Genomic DNA, 22,970 nt, shown 5'->3' on the forward strand with positions numbered 1-22,970 from the left:
CAGTATGTCCCTTGACATCAGTTACATGGTGCATGTTTATCTGTGCATCTTAGGACCTTATTGTACCAGCAGGTCCTAGGACTGTTGAAATTAATCTCATTCTGGCACAAGCTTTCTATGGGGTAGGGCAATTCCTAAATGAAAGGCACTCTTATGAGTGAAATCAGAATTATCAGCAATGTAAATGGATAACTTGTAACATACTGAAGGGAAATGCTGCAGCTTACACGAGGTCTAAAATTAGGTACTTTCTGTAAAATAGGTGAAAAAATATTTAAAACAGCTGCAGTGCATCTGTATACATGCACACAGACTCTAGCCATTGAACAAGCAGAGATCTCCCAAGTACCTCAACAGTTGTTTTGTTTTTTCCTCCAGTGCTTTTCTCACTTGGTGAAACCAAGCTTGTACAGTTCAAGGTGACTCGCAGAACAGCCCACCACTGCACTGTGCCCTGCAGCCCACAGCAAGCACATCTCTAGAGAAGCTGCAAGTGTGGTCCTCGCTAGTAGAACAAGAGCACAGGCACACAGCACTAGCTGGTACCCCTTCTTTCTCTTCATGCCTTTCCCTTTTTTTCCATGCTCCTTCTTAAAAAAAAAAACATCCTGGAAATACAGCTTTCCTTAAGGACAGGAAAACTCATGCTTGTTAGTCTGAATAAGGGATGTGCAAAACAGAAGTAATTTCCCTGAGGCAAAGATCTTCAAGTCATGCCTAGTTTACACTGTCTATTCTTATTTCACTTGTTGAAGTATTTGGCACACAGGCCTTGATCACTGACTGAGTCTCTCAGTATTATCACAGTCTGTATTATACATTTATATAATAAAGCAGAAGTTGCAAATGCTTCAATCTCTCATTCTGGTTTGGTTTTTCACATTTACTGATTAAAATCCCTTTCCTTCTCAAGGGTGGCACTGGGTCTCCTGGGCATGGTGGTAGAGTAGAAACTTATACTATATTTAAAGGTTATCATGAACACTGAATGCCTAAAAGGGCAATCACAGTAGTTTGTGGACTCAGAACATGGAGTAACAGGGCGACATTTAATATCCTGTTACATACAGCCTGTTAATTGGTCAAAAGTAGGTGATTAAATAGTAGGTGATTAAATACTTCTTGATTTATATTATGAAAACCATCCAGAGAGGAAAAAAAGTCATGTTATGAGTGCCTCCAGTCTAAAACACATAAGAAGAAAAGCCTGAAACCAAGTCTTCGCAGTTTTCCCTTTTAAAATATAAATTGCACTTGTACAAAGCAATACAAAAAGCCTAAATAGCAGTAAAAATCTGAAGCTGCCTTGCTGTACCAAAGTATCTGTGTTCAGCATCTGAAGTACAGGCAACTAGCTCTCAGCCATTCTGCACACAGAGCCATTTGCTGTACACCTTTCTGCTTTGAAATGGCCTGCCATTAAATGCCATGCCACTGGGTGGGGAATAAACAAAGAAATTAAAAACAATAGCAGGAGTTTAAGGCCTTTATCTCCAAGAGGAGCTGAAAACTGCGGCACAACCCATGACCAATACTGGCAAATTAGCACACTCCCACCCAGGGCTTCCAAAATCAGTCATTCTTTCCAACATCTGCCACACAGACAGCCACACCAATAGCAAGCAACAGCGCCAATTAAGCATTTTAAGGTCTTCAAAAATTCATACCAAAGGGCACTTCTGAGAAAGATATCTTATAGATTTGGTTTTAAAAATAGACACCACACTCACATTCAAGGGACATCCTTCACTTTTAGGCCTTTGTCACAAATCTGAATCTTTATTGTTCTGAAATAAATGCTATAAACATAAGACTCAAAACAAGAACTCCAACTTTCAGTCTCAGAAGAGGTGTGGTTCAATGCCCATATCACACGTAACAAGAAAGTCTCCTTAAAAAAGGAAAAAAAATTACTGTAAAGTCTTTCTTATGAATGAAAATGCAATCCTTTGTTTTTCTCATTACTTTGTGTACAGGCGGGCACCAAAAAAAACTTTTGCATTTTCCTTTGAATTCTTGCTATGACGCTTGACGAACTTTCTGCCATTCAACAAATTCATCCAGAAGCACGGGCCCTGCAAACAGACAAAACTTGGAGTTAAAATTGATAATGTCTTTCAAACACCTTTTTAAGTATGAGGGTTAAAACTACTGATATAGGAAACATCCATGTCAATCCTTTGGTAAAATACCCATAAAATAGTACAATCATTCCGATCCAAGAATGATAAAGTGCACAAAAAAACAATTTATGGAAAACATTGTTCCCAATATCTGACAGGTGGAGTGAACTGAACAAAAAGCATAAAAATAATCTTGTAAATCAGGACAACTAATTCCTTCTTCCCAAAATTTTCAAAATTATGAATAATTAGAAGATGGACCACAACAGGACTTAGGCAACTGAGTCATGGTATGACTGACTACCAGCCAGGTGGAGAGCTCAACCCCAAGTACCAGCAGGTAGGCAAAAATTATTAAGCTACAGTTTTTTATATACTAGTACAAAATGAGAGTTTGCTGTTATAATTCTATTTGCAAGTCAACAGTTGCATGCAGCAAGCACCTTCGCTAGATTCTCACTGAATGTAAGTTCTTGAGCCAATGATGGCTCAAGAAAACCATCTACTATTTACATACTATACCACTGACAAACAATTAGGAAAAATTAATATCTGCAGCTTGAAGAGGATGGTTATCAGGGCTGTTTTTTTGGTTATTGTTGGAAAAAAAAATTACACCTTACAGCATTGTTTCTGTTACAGAAAATTTTTTAATGCAATTTAATTTGAATAAGCAAAACATTAAGAATACTTACATGCACCATCTTCATCATAGTTGCTAAGATCTGCATGGACAGTCCTGCTGAACTCTAGTACATTGTACCACTGATCCTTGTTCATAACTCTATACTTCGATTGCTAGGAAAAGTAATTTCAAAATATTAAAATGTCAAGTGGCATTTGGTACCCCTCTATCGCATTTATCTTTTTATCTTCAATGAGCTCCCACTAAACTGTTTAATGGGTAACAATCCCTATTACTTACTTCATTTTCCATTTTTAAAAATACTACACATGAACATGTTTCGTAGTTATGAAACAACATAAAATGATTTTGTGGAAGATCAGAGCAGAATCAAATTCCCCAAAACCTGGAAATCAGTAAGTCACCACTCTAAGCTTCAAAAACTGCTATATTTTTGCCTTGCCCTGAAGTGGGGCATATATAGCTCAGATGTATTTCCAGAATGATTTAAAAAAAAAAAATCATCTTTTCTCCAGGTTGCAATACATTATGATCATAAGGACCCCTACTTGGCAGTGTTAGTACTGTTTTGAAGCCAGAGAATGGTATCAAGCCCTGTGTTCCACAACCTATACACCTGTTCACTTTAATCAGTCACTTGCAGCTGAGCTGACCAAAATCTTCCAGGGAGCCAGAGATCAAGATACCTTCACACCATATCTGCACAAAGCAAACTTAATGCAGTGCATATGCAGCTGAAGAGACTAGTGGGGCTCTATACTTACTTTCAAATTTACTCTATACTTACTTTCAAATTTATATTTATAGTAAAACCAAGATGGAATTTTAGTTGCCTTTGATAAGAAAAGGGACTGGGGCACAGGGAGGAAGATAAGGATCTGTGATGCATACAAGAACATCACTGTTTCATAAGCACATTGAGCAAGGGAAAGGGAGCATTATGGATAAATTCATTATGAGTAAAATAAACACAATATTCTCACAGAACACTCAAACTACTACGCCAACATTCACAAAGTCAAGGAAATTTGTACCTCCAGGTATTGATAAAATACTGAAAACAGTGGCCAAGTTCTTCCAAGCAGAAGAGCTAACATGGACTTCGCAGTATCAATATCAAGACTTCGCTGGTCTTTTTCCTAAGGTTGAATAAAGAAAGCACAGAAACCAATCAAGCACAAGCTTGATTAATAAATAAACGTTGAATAAATATAAGTAAGAACTTTGCTAATATTTCAGCAGTCTTACCCTTGCAAAATCAAAGGCATATCTGTAGATATTCTTAAAAGATGAAATGTCATTCAACTGTGACCGTAAGAAGTCAAATTTACTCTGTAATTTTTCTGTACAGTCACACCTTAAAAAAAAAAAACAACCCAAAACGTTAGAGTTCAAAACACCACATTAGGCAATGAAAAAAATGCCAGCAAACACAAAAAATTGAAATTGCCAAAACACAATCATTAGATATACAGGAGTAATACTGTGAAACTGACTTAAGGAATCTTGAACATGCTCAATATTTGCAGCTTACTGAAATGATGAATGCTGGCTTCTGTAAGCAAGTTTTTTGTTTTAAATATATCACCAACATAATACGAAGTACATGCTTCACATCTCAAATAGCAGTCTTTTAATTCCAAACTCTGTAATCTATAGTCATACCCAGCAATATCTTATCTTTCAACCACTACGAATGTCTGAGGAAAATGTCATTCAGTGTGCATTAATGGGTAAAATCCAGCTGTAAATAATGGGAAAATGCAAACCCTAAACAAGTAGTTTTGCAGTGTGTGTTTACAAATGGCAGGATTGAGCAAGCACTCTGCAAAACATACTACTCTGCTCATGTTTTATGACTGATAAATGCAAGCTCTGATAAAGCCTTAATCACCTGAATTAGTCAGTAGCTATTCAACTGAAAAATCAAAGGCTGTATGAGAATGTAGAGGTCCACTAGTCAACAGGATAAAGCTTTGGCAAAAATAACCCTTTGGCAGAAAGACTGCTTTGTAGTTTACTCAGCACGGAAACAGAAAATGGGTCAGATTCACCAACAATGGCAAAGGAGAATGCAATTTAACTTTGCTAATCCTCCAAAAAATACTCACTCAATAGAACAGTTATAACAGGACAACCTATTCTTATAAAAAAGCTGCCATGACTAAAAAAGAATAAATTAAAAAATCTACCTTGCTTTGTATCCTTCATGAAGAAGCATACTTTCCGAAATGCAGCTGTACATAAATACTTCTTTGGTCACGTGTCCCCCTTTCAGCAGCCTGCCTCTCAGAATACATTTGCACCCCTAACAGCTCCACACGGACTTGTCACACAGGCCCCCAGCAAGGGATGCTGAGATGCTGGCCTTTGATGCTGTACTTTGCCCACAGCTGATACTTCCTGTTCCTCAGACCTGCCAGTCTGTGTGTGCACAGCTGTCTGTCAGTCTGTCTTGCTCAGACTGCGACAAGAGAAATGTAGCAATTCCAACTGATGCAACCTTTTATCATTTCTTGTCCCTAGCAGCATCTATCTAAAGCAGCACTCAGTCCTAGCCAACACTGGTGCTAAATAAATAAAACTATTAGCTAATTAGACTACATATTCAGATGACAAGTAGTATATTCCGTGATAAACCATCTAACAAATTGCAAAGAACTCTTGTTAAATGAGCTTTGCTAAATTTAACTAAGAATAAAATTACTTTTTTTGTCTTCAACCATCTAATTGGTCTGTATTCTACTATTTAACCCTTAAAATGGCATTATGCTATGCTAGAAAGGCATCGTGTTTTTTATTCATATCTCTTCTATGTTCAAAGCTTCATACTTTCACCAGAATGTTCTACACATTTAAGGACAAATCTATGTATTTAATCTACCTGAATGCTCAAGTTTTTAGTGTACTAGTGACATATAAAATATTTATAGTGGGTTTACCACACATTGTTAAATATAATTTGACAGATGATTTACCCTATCATGGGTAAACTCAAATTTCAGTATGTTTAAATTTCTTGCAAACTACTTTGTTAAAATTGTTCATACATCTGAGTGCAAAGTAAAATGCCAGCTATTGTCTACAACACTATTGGCTATGTGTATTTTAATATGCAATTGATTAATTTGGAAAAGTTGGTATGAAAATGAGCAATTATTACGTGTCATGACTCCTAAGCAATTTATTATCAGTGCATTTGTAACTAAAAATCCCGACACACAGACATGTTTTGGTTAAAGCTGTTTAGGGTGTTTCTGTACCTAGCCACTGACTTTCCTCCCAAAAAGAGGCAAGGAGTTGTCAAACTCCTCTTTTACAGAGGTACAGCTGCCTGTGTGGCTGCATCATAAAACAGATGACTGAGATCACACATACCTGGAATAATCCTCCTAATAACCAGAACAACCTTCTAATTAGTACAAGTGAATTAACACTAAACTCCTATACAGCCACTAGAAAAAGATGTGATTTCTCAAACGGTCCTTAGTGAAAGATAGCACTGAACAGTGTTACCTCAACACCATAAAAATTAAGACATTAGCTTACTACATTCCCTTCTCATCCCTATGTCACATTTTTAACAAAACTCAAATTAGCACCACAAATTGAATGAATTTTAATTTCTGTTGAGATAGAGAGATCATCTGAGGCATAGCTAACATGGACAAAGGGATGATTCATTAACTCCTACTCAGATATGCCGATGTTTTATATTTCATAGCTATTCCATACACTTGTCTTTCACTAAAAAGAAAAATCAGTATGATGTATACAAACATTAAACCAAAAGCATTTCATGTTAGCATATCCATTTCATCTTAAGGAGGATGAAATAATCGGCCTAGCAGAGGTACTCGATTCTCTCTGCTATAAGGAGAGCTTGCATATATACATACATATATATTTTTGTACACATATATATGCAAGTACACATACTTGCATATGTATGTATATACACATATATATGTGTATATGCACACACATACATGTGGGGCAGAATTCACCCTACCTACGCAATGTACTGGAAAAACCTCCCAGCCTAAGTTGCTTCGGTCTCATAAGATGATATTTAGGGGTCAATTCATCTTCATTTTGACAGTATCTGCCTCAGCACACATTTATTTTTCTCATCTCTAAACAGCCGACTTCATCAGTGTATTACAAAACAACATGCAGAGAGAATGTCACTTCAAGATTCAGGTACCCAAATGCTGGCATCTAACTGTAGATTAGAGGTAGATGTCCTAAGCTTCAGGTGTTGTCATTCATAGAGGACTAACCAAGCAACCTCTAAGAGCAATTCAGGTGACCAGTCATTAGGTTTTAGGGCAAACTGGATGCTTCCCTAGGCTTCATTACACTGACTGGATCTCCAAAGATTGCAATAAGAGTTTAAGAAATCCAGCTCTTGCATATAAACTAAACATTTAGGTATCTTACTATTGAGATGAATTCCACCCAGCACTGTTCATGCAATTACCTTGTGTAACATTTCACATATTTTGAAATAAAGATTCTATAACAGAAGTCCATGTAGAATACACTCTGGGGTCTTAATGCATTTCAATCTCATTTCTTCATGCAAAAATTACAAAGAAAAAAAATAAGCTGAGTAAGCATGCAGTAATATTTTACTTTTTAAGTGTAAAACTCTTTTACTTCAAAGTTTTGTCAGACATTTCAAGAGAAAATAGATAACCCCATTCCAGATGGAATCTCCCAATATCATCCTCCCTTCCTAGTAAGGAACAACAGCACAAGTCTACAGGTTTGTATTTTCTTTCATCACAGTTTAACCCCAGATGGTAACTAAGCATCACAGAGCTGCTTTCTCAATCCCAGCCAAAATCTGCACCTATTATTCAGCTAATAATAGGTGCAGATTTTGGCTGGATCCTGAGCTGTGTTATGTATTCAGCTAATGATCCTGAGCTGTGTTATGTGAGTGCCTCTGCTTCACCCACCTGCTTAGCCAGCTTTTCAGAGAGCAACAGGGAAAGCAAAACATACACATTAACTGCTTTAGGCTTAGGCGAGGGCTCTCACCAGAATTCCGTTTCTACGAAAACGCACAGCAGCACCCTATTTTCAGTATTAAACATGTTTAGACTATAGCACAACCAGCTCTGTTCTGAAAAGAGCCAGAAGATTTCCAGTCAGCAAATTGTTAGAAACAAAGTCTAAAACATAATCTCTGAACAGGTGCCTGATTTCATACATCTTTGGCTAACTCTTGAAAGCTTGTATTTGGGCATAAAAATTAAATACTTCAGGTAAGTGACCAATACCCATTCACTGCATCTGAAAAATCATGCACCCAGAATTTAACCTGTCATCCTGAATTTCAGGCAATTTAATAATTCCAGCTCCTAATTTAATTTCTGGTGATAGTCACAAAATAATCAAGGCATCTATCAGAAGCCTGATCCCAAATCAGCCAAGAATTGAGAGTCAGTCCAGAGTCACTTACCCCATGGTTTTGAGTAACCAGAGGGTATATGCCTGATACAATTTCCCAAACCAAACCACAACTGACAGGGCAAGGGTAAAACCAAGCCCTCTTTCCCACTGTGCCCTAGCAGCAATAGTAGTTGCCCATCTGTAATATTAAATGCAGTGTCATAACAAGACACCCTTAAAACACTAGGGTACCACAAGCAGTTACAGAAAGAACAAACAAAAAGTAACTGACTTAAGCCTCACAAAAAGCTGATTAATGTGAGAAACAATCTCTTTAGGCAGAGCATTAACTCATCAAAAATTCAAATGCAAACAGAAAGAGCAAGAAGTTAGTTCATAAATTGAAAAGGTGTTATTTAACCTAAGCATTGAGCATGGCTTCTGATGTACATGTAATAACCTCAATAGCCAAAATTATTATCCATGCAGTCCTCATCTATAAAGCTCAGAAATCAGTAAAATCTTTCCATAATATCAGTGCTGAGATATGTTTATGTACATCTCCAAATATACTTATTATATCTGCTAACTAGAATGGTAGTATTTTAACATATTGTTGCAAGAAATGGAAGCAACCAAAACCTGACTTAATTAGGTTTAAACAGTAACTTAATCCTTTGACTGAACTCAGATTAATTTTGCAGTTGTGGACCAAAACAAGAACTAAAAGCCAGCGTTTTTTTGTGTCTGATTTCCAACATACATGAAACAGAACAACAATAGTTAAGTTATAGGTACAATCATAAAATTAGAACATTCTATTAGATAGGTAAAAACACTCTTACTGTAATGAGGTCATTCCTTTCAACCATTCTTCCTTAGTGAAAAATCCCATGCTTTCAGCCTCTAGTTTCCAGGCTAAAACTAACATAATAATCTAGGGGAAACAAAAATAAGGGGAGGAAAAGGAGTTATTACGTAAGAAAAGGTTGATTTAATAATGTCCAAGAACAAAACACTAAAGCATTCAAACATCCTAGCAATTGTGGTACATGCTTGGCCTTCATATTTGTTACCATTAAAAAATTCAGCTACGTGCAATTTTTCCCTCAGTTTCAATTTTTGAAAATTAAGTATTACTATAATAAATCCACCCAAAAAACCCTCACACACCAGCCAAGTATAATTGATGTATTCAGCTGAAATATCTTAGAGCAGCTCCTACAAGCAGGAAAATGAAAAACTCTTTGCTTAGTGGAGTTAGGAGCTTTACACAGAACTTAACCTTATCTAATATCCTCTTAGGTGTTATTAGCAATATGAAAGGAACTTACATTTTCAGGTTCAACACCGATGTCTTCACAGAATTTTTCCATTCCTTCAGGGCCTACAACTTCATCGGGACCTTCAAAGCAAAAACCACACCAGAGTGAAATCTAAGTAACACTCACAAGGGTTATACACAATAATTAGGCTATATTGCACCCAAAGTATTTCTAAAATTATTGCATTACACTATTAAGTAGCTTTTAAGCTAGAACTATTCCGTCAAGTGCAATTGTGTAGACATGTATGTGCTACATCAGAATGTTTGTGCTGTGCACTGCCTCCCTATGATAGCAAACAAGCCATTTCAGTTTTGTATCTGATTTTTCAAGACTCCACTGAGCTTCCTATTGATGCAGCTCAACTCCAATAACTGGGAGTCAATGAAGACAATTTGGGTACCACTACTCTCTGCTGTAGTTACTTTATGAATAATGTTCTTCAAAAAATTATTTTATCAACAACCACAAAATCTAATTCTGTCTGAACTACTATTACAGATATTCTTTTGATGGTGCTAACATTATGGGTTTACTCTAACACAGAGGGTGAATCTGCAAATAACGTAAGATGAGTTCTACAATGCTGAGTAAAATAAGCAAAATGAGGACAATAAATTGAAGAAATGCTGAGCATGTTAGCCATATACAAAGCAAAAAAAAGGTTCAGGGCTGCAATGAAAACAAATTGATTAGGACCACAACAGTTAAGAGTTTTGCTGTCATTTCTCCACTTTAACATGAAAGCCTCTAAAATGCAGCAAAACAGTGCTTTTAAAGAGTGCATACAGACACACTCCAAGGTGTTTTGTTCCTCTAATCTCTCTGGCTTCAGTTATTTTGACTAAGCCTCCAAAAATTATTCCTACTGAGCAGCCAAATATTATTAAAAGGCCAGTCAGCACAGTATTTTAATTTGTCCTGGATCATTACATTAACATTTAGTGAGTATAAACTCATGCAAAAGGCAAAGGTTTTAGCTTCCAAAACAACATACCACTTCACAACTTTTTGGCAAATTTTGCTACTTTTAATAGGCAGAGTCCTTGATGAATCTGTCTCCACTTTATTTGCTGCCAGGGTAAGCAGAAGCCTCTTTAACAGTTTTGATAATGTGCTTTGAGTAACTACTCACTGAGATAAGAACATTGTCAATAAAACCTACTGAGAATGGCTACTTTTGCAGAAAAATAAAAACCAACTGACACTTAACATCATGAATCCCTGCATCCTGAAAAATATTGCAGAGGACATTTTGCCTAGGTAAGCAATACCAAACAGTGTTAGATAGAAAATTCTTGAAAAAAAAAAAAAAAACCAAAAAAAACCCCAAATTATGAAGAGAAACACATACAAGGGTTCACTGGTAATGACAAGTAAAAGCTTGAATTAGTGTTTCTGGTCCAGAAATCATACATAAAGCTCATACACTTATATGTGTGTGTATAGCTTTATCACTTAATAGAGCCATTTTATCTTCTATTGTATATAATTTAACTGGAATTCTCTCTTGTGCTGGAAATGTGGCATTTTTTTGATTGTTGGTTAACTCTAAGTATAACCTCCTACATTCAGTTCTTGACTCAGTGACAAAGCCAAAATTCACAGACATTAATTTTGAAGAATATGCAAACAAATCTATCACAAGAAAATTAACTTCGAATTATTATTTCCCTAGAAAAGGCTCTACTCCAGAAGAGTATTCTGCAAACCTAGAGAGTAGATTACTATAAATAAGAGTAGTTCATTATTGTGAAAAGACTGCAAAGAAAATATCTTAAATATGATAAGAAAATATGATAAATATACTCAAACCAATTGCTGGCAGATAAATCAGCAGCTCTCTCCATACTAAGATCTGGCAATTAATGAGTTTTAATCACTAACCAGTTATGATGGACTTTAAGTAGTGACTAGACAAGGAATTAATAACAATTCAGAAATCCTGAGTTCAGAAACCACACAACTGGCAAATAAATAGCAGCAACAGTGTAATAAATTCTGCAAAATATACTGCATATTCACTTAAAGCAGCTACTCAATGGCAATTCTGAGTTGTTTGAAAAAGACTACTTCAAATACTTCTGGAACGAAACATTGGTATTTAGAATATAAAAAAAATGTTAGTACAAATTCTCAGATGGAAAACCAGTATAAACCTCTACCGTTTTGTAAAACAGAAATCCAAGGAGCTTAAATCATGACCTACATCATTAGTCTTCCAATATGATTACAAAGAAGATATAGTTAGATACGTAAGCATCAGTCTGAATTATCCCTCACTATCCTGACTTATACTTGACAATTTCAAAGCCAGAAGTGAATCACTCAGTATATCCTGGCTCAACAATGTACTGCTTGATATTTGTTATTTCATTTTCAAGTTGTAAAGAACAGAGTAAACAAAAATAAGTCAAAAAGAACAAACACCAAGAAGGTAATAATAAAAGCCATCCTAATTCAAATGCATGTTATAAGGAAGCAAATACGGACACATTTTTCTGTCTACATCAGCAGACAAAAAGCAAAATGCAAGTAGTATTTTATGCATTGCTTTATTTAAAACAAAACCATATAGTTTCAAACATGAATGCATTGCACATTACCTGCATATTCATAAAACCAAGCCAGGCACTTTTTGCTTGAAAAATGTTCCTCTCCACTTATTACTTTACCAGATGCTTGTGATCTGCAGTAGCAAATAGAAACACAGGGATGAACAGTGTTATTTTAATGCGACATGTGAAAACCAGGAAAAATTAAATGACACAATATTTACTAGTAATCTATTTAAATTGCTTCACGAGGTCAGTATGCATCTAGTTATGCTGAATTTCATAAAAGGCAACTGTCTGTCATCCTCAACTCCTGTTGGAACATAAAATTCCCTTTAGATTACAACCATCTCATAGCTCAATTTATTGTAAATATTACTTTTTCTGAATTGCAGAAGTACTGTTATCTTGTAGATATTAAATTAAAAAACCTCCACACAGATGGCCAAAATATCACTCCTCAGTAATTCAAATGCCTTATTATCTACTTTTATTTATACATACAGGCATTCAATGTTAGGTCCCTAATAAGCAGCTTGATGTTCAAGAGTGCTGAACATGCACAGATCCCATTAAGGTCAACAGAAGCTGCAGAGTTTAACATATTTAAAAGTCAGGCTATTTATAGTTAACCGTCCAAATTTGGGGAAAAAACTTGGTCAATTGGTTTACATTATACACATAATTAAGAAAATACAAATTCTATAGATATTTGGTACGTATACCAGAATAGTAGTGTGCAATCTGTGGCAAGACTGAAGCTGCTCAGCACACAGAGCTTCCCTCATCATTGTTTTCATTATGTAACACACAACCCAGTTTGCCTAGGAAGCGAATTCTCTTAATTCATCATTCATTAAAAGAATGCATAGAATTTCTTCCAGTAAAAACACCGACTACACAAAGGCATCTTCAGTCAGTAAGGAGTTGCAGCACCTTTTCAATGCATCCTCCTTTCAACTACAAATTATAGACTTTTAGAACAAGCTAAGGTTATTTCTAACAATGAGGTGAGAACTAATCATATGAGAGGATTTAAAATTATGCAGCTCCCACACTGCAATTTTAAAATTAAAACGTCAAGCAGGAGAAGAATAGTTCAATTCTGAGAAGGGTGAACAACTTGAACTCCTATGTATCGTTTTTAGCTTCACTAAAAGAAAAGAACACAACACTCTTAAGAAGAAGCCTTCTGTGTTGAAAGCTAGAATTAACGGAGTCCTCCAAACATTCATCCATCCATCCAACTGGCATAGGGAGCACAAATCACCAGAAAGAGGCAGTCATATGGTATGCTATTGCTTATTGGCTTTATCCAGATAAACATACATCTACTTGTAATCACTGATTTTATTAAAGAATATTACCAATAATTTGTTGTGTAAGAACATAATGCGAAAAATGCTTGTGTATCTAACATTTTCTGATCACCTAGCATGAACTCTCACTTACATCATAGTTTTTGCCCAACAACTAGCTCCCTGCAGAATCTGTGGGGTTTTTTTCCCCTAAGCTATGAAAACACTAAGTAAAAGAAATCAAGATCATAAAATTTCAGTTAACTGTTCTAGAAAGACAAACTGAAAGTGAACACATGCAAACAAGTGCTAAGATGAGCAAGGAAACTGAAAGTTGGTATTACAAACCAGAATAACTTAGTTTTCTTAAGTATACAAAATAAAGTATGAGAATAGTTTTCTTAAGTACACAAAATAAAGTATGAGAAAACAGAAGTGTTCCCTCTAAATATACTTTGAGGCAGAACCATGAGTGGTACAGAGGATAATGCTGGCAGAAGAACAGTTATTTATAGGCAATGAATAAACTGACTGAAACGAAAAGGTCATCAATGCCCACAAAAAGTGAGCTCTGGAATGGCTACTCTAAATGAACAGTCGTAACAAAATAAGAGACTTCTAAGCCCAGGTGTGGCCAGCAAACGAGAAAGGCCATACGCCACAATTTTTTGCAATAGCTATTCCCGTAGCGTCGATTTCGCAAGTCCTTTGTATCCTCATGTCCTCAGGACGTTAGTCGTAACTACTGCTTTACTGGCATACTTAACAAGGCCTAAGAGATGAAGCAGGCAGTTATTTCGGGGAAGCCACACTGTAAGCTCCTGCTTGCACCGCACTAATGGTTTATCATTCTAACAGCAAGTTTTGGGTATCACGTCATAAAGTGATTCTTTTATAGCAGTTCACGAACAAGATGTTTCCAACTCCTGTATTTATTAGAGAAACCTCTTGTTTTCCAGTGTGCTGACCAATCCTTCCAATTCACTGCAAACAAAGACCAAAAAAAAAAAAAAAAAAAAAAGAGGAAACGACGATTTAGCACAAACACTCTGAGCACCGGCAACCTTAAAGTTGAGGAGAGCCGCCTACCCCAGGGAGATAAAACGAATATGGGGACAAATGCCAGAACCGGCCCTTGAGGTACAGCCAAAGGCAAAGCCAGCCAGGAATGGGAGCCGTTCCGTGGCGTTTCTCGCCGAGCGTGACCACGCCGCCGCCGCCGCGGCCGCACGGCGAGCCCCGCACCTGCCCCGGACTTGCCTGCCTGCACGGCCGCGCTACTGCCGGGGCCCGCCGGGCCGCACACGGCCCGCCCGCCGCCACGGGCAGCCCCACGGCCGCCGCAGCCCGGGGCCCGCGGAGGAGCGGCCCGGGACGTGACCGCCGGCACCGGCCACCGCCCCGCGAGACGGTACCTGCCGAGTTTACATTTCTTCAGGCCGGTGTCTTCCCCCGCCGCCGCCCCCGAGGACTTCCTCTTCTTCTTCACCGGCATCGTCCTGCCTCGGGGCGGGGCCGCCCCGCTGCCGGGGCCCGCAGCCGAGGCCCCCCTGGGCTCGCTTCCCCTGGCCGCCGCCGCCTCCCGAGACCGGCGGTGAGGAAACGAGAACAGACCCCGTTCCTGCTGGTCCTCCCCAGCCCCACCGGGTGCCGCCGGCCCCCGCTCCCCGCGGGCAGACGCCGCCGCCCCGTTCCCAGAAGCGGGTGTCGTGCCGGGGGCGGGAGCGAGCGCGAGCGGTATCGCCCGCGGAGAGAACGGCGAGAACGACCCGGACACAGACGGCGCCGGGCAGGAAGTGGTAGCCCCGCCGGGGCGGGGCCGCGCCGGGACCCGCCCCCGGGGAGGCGGGGCTGCCGCGCGTGTTTCCCGGCCGGAACGGCAGCCGCGCGCGTGGCCGGGCAGGGCCTGCGGTGCCGGTTACGGCTCGGCGTGCGCAGCGAAACAAACGGGGAAGCGCCAGCCCTTCCAGTCCCTTCGGACCCGCGCGGTCACCGCCCGCACCCGGGGGCAGCTGGGTGTCCCGTCAGCGCTGGAGGCGGGCTCGGGGCTGGGGCAGCCGCCTGCCGAGAGGCGCGAGCGGGGCCCGAGTTCGAGGACAGCTGCTGGGCGGGACGGGAGGTGCTCCGTCCTTTTAGAGACCCTCTACAGAAGCGGCCGGGAGCGCTGAGCGGGGCGCGGATAGCTACGCTCAGGGGCGGCCACAAGCTGTGATCCCGGTGGGCGCTCTGAGCACGCTCCCAGCGCTTCCTGGGGCCGGGACCGCAGTCCTCTCCGCCTTGCTGTACCGGGCACCACGGGCTCCCTAGCGGAGTGGGGCGGGGGCGAGGGAAACACCCCAGGTACTGCGGCGGCCGCGACTCCGTGATGCAGCTGATGGCAGGAGAGCTGCTTCGGTGAACCCAGGGGAAGCCTGACCTCGGATCGGGCCGGGTGACTCCCGGGCGCTGCTGCCGAGCGAGGAGCAGCGCAGCACCCTTTCCGCCCCGCCCCGCCCGCCTGGCCAGCCCCGTTCCGCCCCGTTCCGCTGATTTCCGAGCGCGTCGGCCGCAGCTAAGCCGCCTGCGCGCTAGGGCCGCCATCTCCGGTCACCATAGTGACGGTCCCGGCGACGCCGGGACGGCTCCGGCCTCTCCCCCTGTGCCCCGGAGCGAGCCGCCGTCCTTCCCGCCGTGAGCCTTTTGGGTCTTCTCCCGCCAGCGCCTGCATCTGCTCCTGTGGCACTCTGGATCCGCTCCCGCCTTGATTCTGTCTGGCGGGGTGCGTGCCGCCACCATGGCCGGGGAGGGGGACAGGAGGAAGCGCTTTATTTCAGCCACGGCTGCCAACTACTTCGGGCTGGACCCGGCGGGCGGTGCCGCTGCCCTGGCCGCGGGGCTGCATTCCCGTCCGGAGCTGGGCCGCTTCCTCGACGACGGCAACGAGTTCCTGCTCGTGGTGCAGCACTCGGGCGCGCAGCTCAGCGCCTCCAACAAGGTACCGTAGTGTCCGCGGCGTCCCGGCGTGCGAGCGGGGGTGCTGGGCCCGGAGTCAGCCCAGGCTTGGTGGCCGTAAAGACTGGTGTCAGATTTGGGAGATATCGCCTTCCTGCGAATATCTGTGCGGGTTTCTGTGTCTACTGTAAGCTGCTGGCGGCTGCCATGGTTTAACCCCAGTGAGTGGCAGATAAGTACCACTCACTGTCCCCCCACCTCGCCGTGGGGAGAAGAATCGGAAAGAAAAGAACGCCGTGGACTAAGAGCAGTTTAATAAATGAAACGAAATAAAACATAATAATAACTAGCTACTAACACGCTAATCATAATGTTAATAACTTAATGAAAAGGGGCGAGAGAGGGGAATAAAACCCAAAGGAGACAAGAGTTATTGCACAGTGCAGTTATTCACCACCCACTGACTGATGCCCAGCCCGTCCCCCAGCAGCGATCGGTGCCTCCCGACCAACTCCCCCCAGTTGATGCACTGAGCTCTGTGTTACGGAATATTCCTCTGGCCAGCTCGGGGCAGCCGGCCTGGCCGTGCTCCCTTCCAGCTTCTTGTGCACTCCTCACTGGCAGAGCATGAAGCACTCAAAAGTACTTGATTTTGGGTAGTTACTGCTCAGCAACAACCACTGCATAGTATCAGTGTGATATTAACATTACTCTCATACTAAACCCAAAATACAGCACTGTCAGAAAATTAACTCTATCCTTGCTGAAACAAGAACACTGTCCCCAGAGTCCACGAAGACCATACGGTCAGCTGACGTTACATTTGTTAGCGGATTGTTCCCATGTTGGTGAAGTTTTAGTGTGCTGTGTATTGTCTCTATGTGAATGGCCTGGGGCATGGAGTGGGATGTATGATTTCTTCCCGGGCATGGCTGCATGCAGATGTCCCAAAGGATTGCATGGACAATGTATGTGCAGGGAATGGGACCCAGTGTCTGGCACATTGGCTGATATTTGACAAATCCAAGGTGCACGTTTTTCCAAAGCATGCATTTTTCCAATTGATTTGTCCAGCTGTGAGGAAATCCGAGGTTCATTATGTGAAATGTCCTGCCTTGAGTCTTGTGTTCAGCAAGCGACTCTTTGGATTGCTACCACGGGGTGTGATGTGCACTCAGTGTCTCCATGGAGGGAAGGTGTGTACAGGCAAGGTGTGGGTTTTGAGAGTGGGACCTGTTGTTCTGCAGTGAGACCAGGGGCTTGGTGTCTGTTATGTCAGTGGCTTCACATGGAAGAAGCATGTAAGGAGTCCTCAGCCTGTGGAGTGTGGACCCGTAATTTACATAACTCCTTGGTTAATCATCTGTGAAGTCTAGTGCCTGCTATATTCAGGCAAGAATGAACATATATGTTTACCAGTTTTTGGGGGTGCTGCTGAGCCACTGTCTAAAATATGAAGCAGCTTTCAGCAGCTGTGCAAGATCAGATGCATATTGGTGCTGTTCTCTGTACTTCTTGTCTCAGTGAAGCTATGTCTGTAAGAGTTGGGCTAAACACTTGATAAGAAAGTAAAACTGATACTGTCCAATAAAACTGAAAGCTGTTCTTATTACCCTTTGAACAGCTGCTGAATAGAAATAGTACACAAATAGAAAAATAGTACACAAATGTTTGCAGTTGCACAGGATATGGGATTTCACTTAGCATATCTTTTTGCTATTAATTTATAAAATGCTTAAGAAATTTCCTGTACTATGAATTCTACTCAGCCACAAATAATTTCAGTAATTACTTTATGGCAATTTTTGGAACTTTACCCATAAGCTGGGCTGTGGATGGAACGTTAGTCATGCTGCAATTTATGATTTTACTGATGAAGGAGCATGCCTTTCTCTGTTGTTAAGAAATCTATGAATAATGTATTTACAAACTCAGGAAAACCATACAGAATATTTACAATATATAGAAAAAATGTTCCCAAAGGTTTTTAACATAAAGATGCAACTAAAAAATAGGCTTAATGCTTAGTTTCTCTAGGCACAAAACAGAGTTTCTGTTTTGTCCAGAGAAAGTGTTAAGTGGAGTTTTCAAAATATAGTAAGAAATGCTGATATTTACAGACATTATATGCTGTAGAAAGCTTTATGTATTTGATGTTGGAAGTCAGGTTCCTATGGACTCAGAAATAAATATAATAAAAATTTTAATTTTCTGTGCAAATCAAATACTATCAGAATTTTATCGGAGCTCAGAGGGAGTAATATGGTTATTTTATATTTTTTCTTGATGAAAATTCTTTATGTAAATGGTATATGTAGTGTAGCAGTTAGTAACGGCTTTCTAAACAAATCTCGTTTTCTTGATTATTGCAGATTGAAGCTACTGATTCAAAGAATAATGTATTGGTGTTCTTTAAGCTGAGACCTGACATAATTACTGAAGATAATCTTCACAGTAATATTCTTGTGTCATCTATGCTAGATTCACCAATCAACACACTTTATCAAGCTGTACGTCAAGTTTTTGCACCAGTATTACTAAAGGTGAGCAATATACTAGTTTAATGTTCTGTAGATTTATATTGAGACATTGGAATTCAATAGGGTGTTACCCAATTCTGAGCTAAATGTTTCATGTCATGAAACCAAAATATTTGAGGAGATGAAGCAATTGGTGATAGTTATAATTCCTAAGTGAAAGAAAGTACTTAAGCTCCTATCAGTAAGGATGAGAGGAAGGTTCTGGTCATAATATGCCTGACTGGAAATGTGGAATACACTGGCCATTGGTGGTTAATGTGAAAAAATGGCTCACACACTTTCAGGATGCCTTTATAAACCTGACAACTGACTTTTGATTTTGTGATAAAAATGTTTTTTATAGTATTATTTTGAGTTGTTAAATCAGAAGAATGAAGTGCTTTTCCTTGACTTGATGTTTTTCAGGAAAAAAAAAATGCTACATTGTCCCACCATGTGGTTGGTACTTAGTCTCAATTTTGTATTTTTCAATGATTAGTGGGAAGAAAATGCTAATTGCTCTATCATGTGAATCATAATTTTTGAAATTTTCATTACAGGATGAGAAGTGGAGTAAAGCATTTGATCCCAAGCTCCAAAAACTTTTAAGTGAGCTTGAAGCTGGCTTGAGTACTGCTCTCAGAAGATCAGATCCCAGTTACAAAGGAACAAAATTTAGTGAAGATGATGTGCGAGGTTTGTTTTTTTATAGTTAATTTTTGAATTCAGAGTAAATAATTTATTTACAAGTTGAGAGTTTAGGTTTCCCAGTGATTGCACAGTGTAAAATATAACTGGTTGTTGTTAGTAGACTGGAATTACTTACGGTCATGCCAGAAGAGCAGAGTTGACTTTTATACTGCATGTAGTCAGGATCAGAAGTTAAAGGATATTTACATAACCATATCTATAAGTTTGCTTTAGAAAGTATGTTCTGACTGAATGCGTTTTATAAACATTCTTTCATTTCACATATAAATATTTTCTATTTTATTTGCAGCTATACTTACACCAACAGATGAATTTCAGTTCTGGAGAGAATGTGCTCATCATGGAAATAAAGGATGTAGTAAAGAGAGAGCTTCATATTTTAGAGACCTATTTGAGGACATTGCAAAAGTATGTTTTATTTTGTGTAATCAGTGAAATATTTCTAGACTTAGTGAGAACCACTCTTCCTATGAAATCTGTGTCAGTATGTGTACTCTCTTTCCAAGTATATGAATATTTAACTATTCAGTTACTTTTTCTCAGGCAGAATTTTACTTTAAATGATATTCATGTAGTTTGTAGTGACAGTGGTGGGTGGGAATGCCAACATTTATTTGGGAGTAGATTTGATCATTGAATACTAGGAGCTGCTGTAGAAATGCAACTGTATGCTACAGTTTGTGAGCTGGGGATTGACTCACGAGATGAAAAGGACACTGTTAATGGTGTTATGCAACACTTCAGGGATCCTCAAAGCACTTTCTTGAATAGTGCTTCAGATAGCAATGAATACTTCACACGAATAAACTTACACAAATGCTTGTTTTTCAAGAGGATGATGACATATTCTGTTATGCAGTAAACCTCAGGAAACTACACCACTTGCTAGCTTCAGGAAAGTGTAAATGTTTCGACAATACTGTTTGCAAAGTAAATGTATTAAGGATTTTTTTCTAGGATTATTGCAACTTGGATACCCTCTCATTATTTGAAGTTGTGGATTTGGTGGAGGCTACCAAGGACACTGTTGATAGTGTGTGGAGACAAACAGAACACGATCCTTATCCACAGTCTCGCATGCATAATCTCTTGGATGTGATAGGTAAACCTTTATGCAGTCTTTATTATAAAGTTGAGAAAAGTAAAATGATTCCTTGAGCAGAGACCTTCTTCCTTGTAAAGGCACCAATAACAGCCCACAGCATGAAGGTTCTTGCTTCTTGTAATTATGATCCATGAATACTACTTGCCTTCTAGTATGTGGTAATACAGCCAGTTCTGGTAGATGCCTTCACACATGCAAGGGAAGGTGTTAGATAGTTAGAAGATGGAGTTGGATACCTTTCAGCCTGTGGGCTGGATTTGTCATGTTTCTGTTTGACTCCCTGTCTTTCTTTCAGAGGAGAAAATTTATGTACATAAACTCCCATTAAAGGTTGGTTCAGTCTGTGTGGAGATGAGAGCAGGATGTGCAGACAGGTTCTTCTCATTCTTTTGCCAGCAGCCCCATGTTTGGGGACAGGCATAGGACAGTGAGGTTGCCAACTGTGTGTGTGTGTGAGAGGAAGAGTTGTGGGGAGCAGGCAGATACAGCCATTGCTGCTGATAAAGACAGGTGTTTGTGTGTGGAATCCAGAATCCAAATCCATCAGCTTCACATGCTGGACCAACTTCTGTTTACCTTGGAGATATTCAAGAGAGTTGTTGAATCTGAAACAAAATAATCAGTTATTGCTGCATTTGTATGGTTTGAAATCAAGACAATACACTGTTGTTTTTAAAATGTGATTGGAATGTGATGTAGCTTTAAAGGAATTATTTTAAACAAACATATTTTTATACTTTTTTGCCTTCTAGGTGGCTCACTAGGTAGATTTGTTCAGAGAAAATTAACAGCTTTGAATTTGTGGGAGGATACTTTTCACAGTGTTAAAGAAAATATACAGGCTGGCATTTTGGTTTGTGAACAGTGGTTGTCAGCTTGTGAATATCTAACCGGACAACTGTGGCAACATTACACTCTACATCCATGGAAAAATGAGAAATATTTCCCTGAACTGATAGCCAAACTTGGACAACGTCTTGATGAGGTAGAGGTTTGAATTATACACTTTAGTTTCATTAGACACAAAATTAAACAGCATTGTTTCAAGTTAAAAAAGGGAATTAAAATACTTCCTTAGTCTTTTCAGAGTCAGACAATGTTTTATAATCTGTTTGTCTGAGTCTTTCAAAAGTTTCTTGTAAAAAGGAGAGAGATGTGTACTTGTAAATATAAATTTTATGTAAAAATGCATTTGTTATATCAAATACTTTCTTTCCCTCATAGGTGCTAACTGTTAGAACACTTCATGAAAAACTTATGTTCTTCTTGCCAGCTGGAGAAAAAAATTCTTTACATCTTTCCCATGTGTTTGAACCCTTTGCTGGCCTAAATCCTGTACACTATAATCCTTACACAGAGGTATAATGCTTATTTTTAATTTATTCACATTCTTTCTGTGTCTTTCTGCTATGTATACAGCCCTAAACTAACACATGAACTCATTATCTCTAGCCATTATGGAAAGCAGCAGTCTCTCAGTATGAAAGAATTATTGCACCAGTGGAACAAAAAATAGCAAGCAAATTGAAGAAATTTATTTCAGAAATTCAGGACAGTCCACAGCAGGTATGGGTAATTCTGTGTTCTGAAAACTTTCCTGAAGGTCAAGTTATTTAATTCCTAAGTAGTCAGTTTAGGGGATACGAGTAAGTACTTAAAGCCAGAGACAGCACTACTGGGTGGTATCAACCTATGTTTAATTTCTTTCATAAGAAAGTGATAATTTTTAAAAGTCTTTATATTCCAGCTTCTTCAAATATTTCAAAAGCATAAGGAACTGATAAAGCACCCAAATATAAGCAAAGAGTTGCTTTTTGAGAGGGAAACATTGCTGGCAGCACTTCAAGATTACGTCAAAGGTATTTAATTGCATTAGTTTTTTTGTGAATGCTAGGATCTTTATTTAATTCTAGAATTATGCCAGTTTTCCTAGTACATTTTTATAACTGCATTAATGATCTAAGGCTGTTCTGTTAGATTTCTGGTCTAATGAATCTTTTGCATGTGTTAGATTATGAGACAGACTTTGGAACTCGATGCCATGGTGTTCCTGGTGATGTTTCTGGACCACTGTCGGGCAAGAACCTTTCTGAAGTTGTCAATAATATTGTATGGGTACAGCAGCTGGAGCTGAAGGTAACGGATTCTGTTACACGCAATTTTTCATAGAATGTAAAACATGGTATTTGACATTTCTGTGGGGAATTCCACACACAAAAATTGTGGACTTCCCCAGGGTTATATAATCAAGGATCCTTATCAGTGGTGCTGCTTGCTAAGTTAAATTTTATTAGCAGACCCAGAATGTAGTCTTTTTTGTAGTAAACTGAACTGCCACTTAAAAAAAAACACAA

The 22,970-nt window shown here is 39.7% G+C and overlaps 2 protein-coding genes across 2 annotated transcripts in view; one reads left to right on the plus strand and one right to left on the minus strand.

The window, feature by feature from the left end:
• Positions 1-1,756: 1,756 nt before the first annotated feature.
• On the minus strand, positions 1,757-15,127 carry DCUN1D5 (defective in cullin neddylation 1 domain containing 5). The gene is made up of 8 exons (XM_041416995.1): positions 14,766-15,127; positions 12,104-12,186; positions 9,507-9,577; positions 9,018-9,109; positions 4,018-4,126; positions 3,804-3,908; positions 2,819-2,921; positions 1,757-2,075 (listed from the first exon to the last, which is right to left on the minus strand). Exons 1-8 carry the CDS (start codon positions 14,843-14,845, stop codon positions 2,020-2,022), a joined length of 699 nt encoding a protein of 232 aa, XP_041272929.1. The 5' UTR covers positions 14,846-15,127; the 3' UTR covers positions 1,757-2,019.
• Positions 15,128-16,123: 996 nt separating this feature from the next.
• Positions 16,124-22,970, plus strand: part of DYNC2H1 (dynein cytoplasmic 2 heavy chain 1) — a 144,868-nt gene continuing 138,021 nt past the window's right edge. Inside the window, exons 1-10 of the mRNA XM_041416997.1 lie at positions 16,124-16,324; positions 18,654-18,824; positions 19,361-19,496; positions 19,801-19,919; positions 20,469-20,613; positions 21,369-21,601; positions 21,841-21,975; positions 22,069-22,182; positions 22,364-22,475; positions 22,628-22,752. Of these exons, the coding sequence (XP_041272931.1) occupies positions 16,124-16,324; positions 18,654-18,824; positions 19,361-19,496; positions 19,801-19,919; positions 20,469-20,613; positions 21,369-21,601; positions 21,841-21,975; positions 22,069-22,182; positions 22,364-22,475; positions 22,628-22,752 (1,491 nt within the window). The remainder of the gene's footprint in view (positions 16,325-18,653; positions 18,825-19,360; positions 19,497-19,800; positions 19,920-20,468; positions 20,614-21,368; positions 21,602-21,840; positions 21,976-22,068; positions 22,183-22,363; positions 22,476-22,627; positions 22,753-22,970) is intronic.

This window comes from Onychostruthus taczanowskii, unplaced genomic scaffold (genome assembly GCF_017590055.1).
Source record: "Onychostruthus taczanowskii isolate IOZ18803 unplaced genomic scaffold, ASM1759005v1 scaffold54, whole genome shotgun sequence".
Classification (NCBI taxonomy): Eukaryota; Metazoa; Chordata; class Aves; order Passeriformes; family Passeridae; genus Onychostruthus; species Onychostruthus taczanowskii.

Bases quoted from the DNA above. Each gene is read 5' to 3' on its own strand.
- DCUN1D5 (XM_041416995.1), bottom strand. From the start codon at position 14,845: ATGCCGGTGAAGAAGAAGAGGAAGTCCTCGGGGGCGGCGGCGGGGGAA. The intron at 12,187-14,765 runs GTACCGTCTCGC...TTGCTACTGCAG, and splicing joins AAGAAATGTAAACTCGGCAG to ATCACAAGCATCTGGTAAAG. The intron at 2,076-2,818 runs GTAAGTATTCTT...GTCTGTTTGCAG, and splicing joins CTATGATGAAGATGGTGCAT to GGCCCGTGCTTCTGGATGAA.